Source organism: Talpa occidentalis, unplaced genomic scaffold (genome assembly GCF_014898055.3).
Source record: "Talpa occidentalis isolate TD23 unplaced genomic scaffold, MPIMG_talOcc4v2.1 talOcc4.6, whole genome shotgun sequence".
NCBI classification, from domain to species: Eukaryota; Metazoa; Chordata; class Mammalia; order Eulipotyphla; family Talpidae; genus Talpa; species Talpa occidentalis.
Genome location: NW_023604972.1, coordinates 31,249,832 through 31,255,831, shown reverse-complemented (window position 1 = coordinate 31,255,831; position 6,000 = coordinate 31,249,832). Strand labels below are relative to the sequence as shown.

Here is a 6,000-nt window from a genome sequence, read left to right as displayed (position 1 = left end):
AGAGCTGGTCTGTCTTTTCTAAGGGTACCAGTTCTATTGGATCAGGGTTCTATCCTTATGACCTCATTTAATGACACACTTAAAAAGACCCTCTCTCTAATACAGTCCTGGGTGGGCAGGGGTAGTTAGAGCTTCCACCTGTGAATTTGGGAGCATACAATTCAGTCCAGAGCATATTTTGATTGATTTAGTCTAGACATTAATATTAATGGCTTTATTTTTCTGATATTTTTAAATGTCTTATGGTAGACATGTAATTAATTTTCATGCACTTATTTTTATAAGAACTTCTTTTATCTAAAAGATAGCATATAACATCTAAAAATACTATCAAATTTCAACTTTTTGGAAAATTTCTTTATTTCAGATTCATTGCTACATAGTCACATAATCCTTAAAATCAAATTTTATAACTGATCATTACAAGATCCCTTATCCACATACACGAGTTAGAGAGAAAAAAATTCTGTACAATATTATAGTGGTTACATGATTTGTAAGCAATACTGAATTAGTGAAAGTTGAATTCCTACTACATTTACATAGGATAACCACTCTCAAATACAAGAAGGTAGGCAATAAAGAAAAATTTCCTGTTTAGTCATAGAAAAATGCTAAACGCATGTTATGATGTGATAAGTGCTTTAAGTTAGTACACAACCTATCGGGCAAATAAAATTGCTACGCATGTTGGTACTTTTGCTCTTGAAAGTTCGTAGTATGTTATCACTCATTTATCTGACACTTTACACACAAGATTTCAGGTCTGGGTTCTTAAACAGCTGCTTGATATTTTTGAACGATGTATAGTGTACTTAGGAGTGCTTTTTTCATTTATCATTTTTTTTTCTTTCATAAGGTTTAGTGGGACTGTGCAATGCTGGAGAAATAATCCAGAATATCTTGAATAGTGAATTCCATTGTAACACCAGATCCGGGATAACAGCGAGCTATCAGACCTTCAAAGTGCTTGTATTGGCGTATAAATTCATCCTGCATGGAATGCCACACTACCTATTATAAAAATGAAAATAAAAGTTGTTAAACTGTGTTAGGAAATAACACATAATCAAGTATGTAGAAATAATGTCAAGACATATTCTAGGAATTTAGCATGGGACAGTAGTTAAGAATATACATTCTGGGGGCCTCCCTGGTGGCACAAGGGGTTAACACGCAACCTATAAGCTATCCACAGCCACTGCAGCACAAGTTGGATCCCCGGCCAAGGAGCAAACCACATGGCGCAGCAGAACTTCCCTGACTCGCCCGCTGCTCCCCTCAGCAGTGTATTTCAGTGAGTCTGCCTGTTCTGCTCCCCACTCTGTCTCTGGTGAATCCTCTCACCCCCGCCCCACACCTCTGGCCTGTACCCCAGTTCTTGTATGCATAAATAAATCTTAAAAAAAAAATTAAGCATACCTGAAGTAAATTCTCCTCTTCACATAAGTGTTTATCAACCTTCTTGTAGAGGTTATCTAAACCTTTTTTCACTTCCTTTCCAGGATATTCTTTAATAACTTTACGAAGTTCTTGCTTGTTAAATGCAAGTTGATAGCTTACTTCTTCCTCTCTGATACCCTGGGCTACACGAGCTTCAACACCTTCAAAGAAATGCTTTAAGGAAATGAAAAGAAATAATGGCTGAGAACTGCTTTTATTATCGCTAAATTTTTAAAAATCTGATTATAAAAAAGTAAATACTTACTGAGTAAAAACAAGACAATGCATAGTAGCATGAAGGATAAAGCATCACCTACCATCATACCACTTAAACATCCACTGTTAACATTTTCAATTTCCTTTTGCTCTTTTGATGTATATACAAATGAACTATAATTTTACATTTTTAGAGGTTTCCATTTAATACTATATTTTTCCTATATACAAATTTTAATGCTGCTTGATAGTCTGTCCAATGACTGAGTCAATGTATTTATTCACTCCTTCAATATTAGATATTTAATATTTTTACTTGTTCAGAGTTGGTAAAATCTACTAAGATTTAAAAACATCTATTATAAATACAGTTGCCACAAATTTCTAGGACTATAATTCCTAAGGATTGTAATTACAAGTATTCTGAAAATTTTTCATATTACAGATTGCTTCCCAGAAAAGTTCAATTTATATTTCTGTCAACAGTCCTATCAGACTACTACCTTACCATATCATCAACAGCATTATCTCAATTACAGAAAAATTGTTGCTATTTTGATCAGTGAAAAATGTTTATTTGTTGTTTTAGTTCGCAATTCTTTGGCTGACATTAACCTGCTTTCGTGTTTAGCAGTACATTCAGAATGCTTGTCCATTTATATACAGGGATTTTAATGCCTTTCTTACTGATTTAAAACACACAAACATACCTTTTACAGAAATATACTGCCTTTGCTATATTATCACAAATCTTCTCAGGTTGTCCTTTCAGTATATTTATCTTTTTAATACACACTTTATTGACTCGTATGCCTTTATTTGAACACTATATAATGATTTAATACTGACAAGTCAAATACCCTTTCACTACTTTTCTCTAGAATTTTTTAGCGATTACTATTTATTTTTCATTAAAGTATTAGCTTTTTGATAATAAATTTTTGATAAGTCTATTCCTGCTGCTTTTAAGTTTTTATTTCCACCTAAGTTTTTAACTAGTTATAGCTGACAAACACAAGAAATAAACTGGTATTTTTTGGTATATTTACTTTGACTCTTGCTACTTTATCAGATACCAATAATTTCAACATATCACATGTAGCAATTCTAATCTTTTTTCTTAATTGTTTTAATGTTTTTAGAGTTTAGGTTTTCCCCCCCTACTTTTTAATTGCGGCAACATTACTTTACAGCACTGTATTGGTTTCAGGTATAATTTCTCATCTCAGTAATTGCATACTTCATATCACACCACACCATCAAATGTCCAATCCAGGTAATTATAATCTTGACTCTCTGTATTTTTATGTCTCACATCTTATTGCACTGCCTAAAGTTCTATAACTGCTAAATAATAAAGGATCTAGCAATGTTTCTGTTAAATTTGACTTTAAAGGGAATGCCTCTGATGTTGCAGTTAAGTATCTTATGAGACTTTTTTTTTTTTACCTTGAAGGAACATCTGTTTTAATGTTTTATAAGGAATTGATTCTACATTTCATTAAATGTTTATTTCTTCAAATTGTTGAGAATAGATACATACTTTTTATTTGACAGTAATTTTAAGTTAAAAACCTATGAACCTATGAAAGACAACTAATCTCACTGTAAACAAAGTCAATAACACGGAACCATTTAAGCTTCCACTATATTATGAAGTTCTCTAAAATCATCATTTCTTAAAGATCAGACTTGCTCTAGGGAATGACTTAAGTCAAGACAGAAAGAGAAAAGAAAAGGCAACTAACAAAACAATTTTGGTCTTCCTTTGATCTTAAAAAAAACTTTTGAAGTTGCCATCTGAACTTGGGATGTAGGCTGGCTGTTTACAAGGTTAAGAGATAGGAGACTCTGGTGTAAAGGAAAAGCTGCTTTACACCATTCCCTCAGCTATGTTCTGTATTGGCTACTATAATTTCAATCATGTTTATTTATTTTCAGTTTCTTCATGACTTATAAGAATTAAAAGAAGTAATGTGTTCAGAGTATCTAGCAGTGTCTTGGCACAAAGGCAGCTTCTGTAATTGAGTTTCTCTCCTTCATTATCCTCCTGCATCAATATATGTGTAAATTTAACATAAATGTTATTCATATATAAATAATGTATACAGGTTTAAAACCAGGAAAAAAAATAGTGAATGAAAACATACATACATTTAATTTTTCAAGAGGTTGTCCTAAAGAGTAAATGACATAAGACTGAAGGTGATCTGTGTATTTTTGCTTGGCTTCTTTTTTTTCAGCTTCCAGACATGAGATTTTCAAACGAGAAAGTGTTGCAAAAATATGGTGAAAGTTTTCCATCATAACAACATCCCTGGGGGTCTTCTGGCTTTCATTTGCTACTTTCTCCACTAAAATCAAAAAGAAAAAAATTAATAAAATCCTGAGTATGAGTATGGCTATATTTTGCTTTAGAAATAGTTAAATGGGGCCTCCCCAGTGGCGCAGCGGTTGAGCGCTGGGTTGCGAAGCTGACAGCAGCCTCTGCAGCGCCAGTGCGATCCCCGGCTGCTCCCCAGCCACTGGAGGAGGGTCCCGCATGGCGCGCAGACCTCTCCTGCCGCTCGCTGCTCCCCTCAGCAGTGTACTTCGGTCCTTCTGCCTGCTCTGCTCCCCGCTCTGGCTCTGGTGAATTCTCTTACCCTCCCGCGCCTCTGACTGTACCCAGTGCTGGTATAAATAAATAAACAAATAAATCTTTAAAAAAAAAAATAGTTAAATGATTGATTTTTTTCATTTGTAAGTTTAAGAAGTAAAAACAATTCTAGGCTTAATAAAATATAGTGTATTGAAGGTTCTTTACATCTACCAAAGCCTAATAAAAAGTCCCATGTACCTATGGAAACAATATGTAATAAAGATTGCTTTTCAAATCAGTAGAGAAATGATGAATTACTCAAAATGCATTAGAAAAACCAGTTAGTCCTTCTGAATACACAAAATTTGGATTCCTATTTCCACATTTTTCAGACAAACAAATTCTAATTATTAAAAGGTAAATAAGTAAATGAACACAATCATAAATACTTAGGAAAATAAAGCCAATTTAAAAAAATATTGTGATCATATGACCTTTTAAAAAATGGTACAAAACTCAAAACTCATAAAGGGAAAGAGATAAAATTGACATAAATTTCAAAGTTTTTGCAAAGTAAAAAGTACTTTAAACAAAATCAATTTTATAGCTGATTAGGTTTACAAAGAATGAAAAGATTGAGAACACCTAGTAATAGTCAGCATTGGAATAGATGCAATGGGCACTTTCACCAACTGCTCATAGTATAATCTCTATATGTCAATTTAGCAAAAACCATGAGATACACATAAATGTTTTGGCCTAGTAATTTTATTTCTAGTAATTTACTCTAAGGACATTATTGGACAAGTATACAGAAAGAGATATACAAGAAATTGGACACAAGCTAAATGCTGATTAATAGGAAATTTGATAAATAATACATTGAGTACTATGCAATCATTAAAATTATTATGGTTATATTAAATGACAAGAAAAAAAAAACAGAGGGATTATAGCTCTAGTGAGTTCCAAAACTATGTTAAGATATGATAAAATAGGGCCTCCCCGGTGGCGCAGCGTTGAGCACTGGGTTGCGAAGCTGCCCGCGGACTCTGAGGCGCCTGTTCGATCTCCAGCTGCTCCCTGGCCACCGGAGGAGGGTCCTACAAGGTGCGCAGACCTCTTCTGCCGCCCGCTGCTCCCCTCAGCAGTGTACTTCGGTCCTTCTGCCTGCTCTGCTCCCTGCTCTGGCTCTGGTGAATTCTCTCACCCTCCCACGCTTCTGACTGTACCCAGTGCTTGTATAAATATAAATAAATAAACAAACAAATAAATAAATAAATCTTAAAAAACAAAACAAAACAAAAAAAAAAGATATGATAAAATATTTTATACTGAAGAACACACACATATAAACCAAATAATACATATATGTGAGGGACAGATACAGAAAGTTTTGAAAGGATAAAAATGAAACATCATCTCTGTATAATGAGATTACAAATTACATTGTTTCTTCTTGATTTTTAAAATCTGTTTTATGACTTTTGGGATTGTGTAATGAACATTTCTTTACAAACAGGCCAAAAGTTACTTTGAATTTTAAGAGAAATGACCATACAAACATTGAATCATGTAATTTATCTATTTTTCTCATAGGTTTGCTTCCATTGAAAACATATGTAACTGACAAGATGATTCCATGTCATGTCAATTTTTTAGCTTTAAAAATTCCCGAATATATATGCAATCAGATCATTTATTTCAAATTAAATGACATGTATGTCCACACTTTCGTAATTTAATAGTAGGATAAGACA

General features: G+C 33.4%; 1 protein-coding gene across 6 annotated transcripts in view; it reads right to left on the bottom strand.

Moving 5' to 3' along the window:
- Positions 1–348: 348 nt before the first annotated feature.
- The window catches only part of EXOC1 (exocyst complex component 1), a 47,919-nt gene continuing 42,267 nt past the window's right edge, over positions 349–6,000 (bottom strand). For all 6 annotated transcript variants that reach the window (XM_037529133.1, XM_037529137.2, XM_037529136.1 and 3 more), the window contains 3 exons: positions 3,814–4,013; positions 1,423–1,617; positions 349–1,014 (listed from right to left, as the gene is read on the bottom strand). In XM_037529133.1, coding sequence (XP_037385030.1) covers positions 862–1,014; positions 1,423–1,617; positions 3,814–4,013 — 548 coding nt within the window. In that variant the 3' untranslated portion in view covers positions 349–861. The remainder of the gene's footprint in view (positions 1,015–1,422; positions 1,618–3,813; positions 4,014–6,000) is intronic.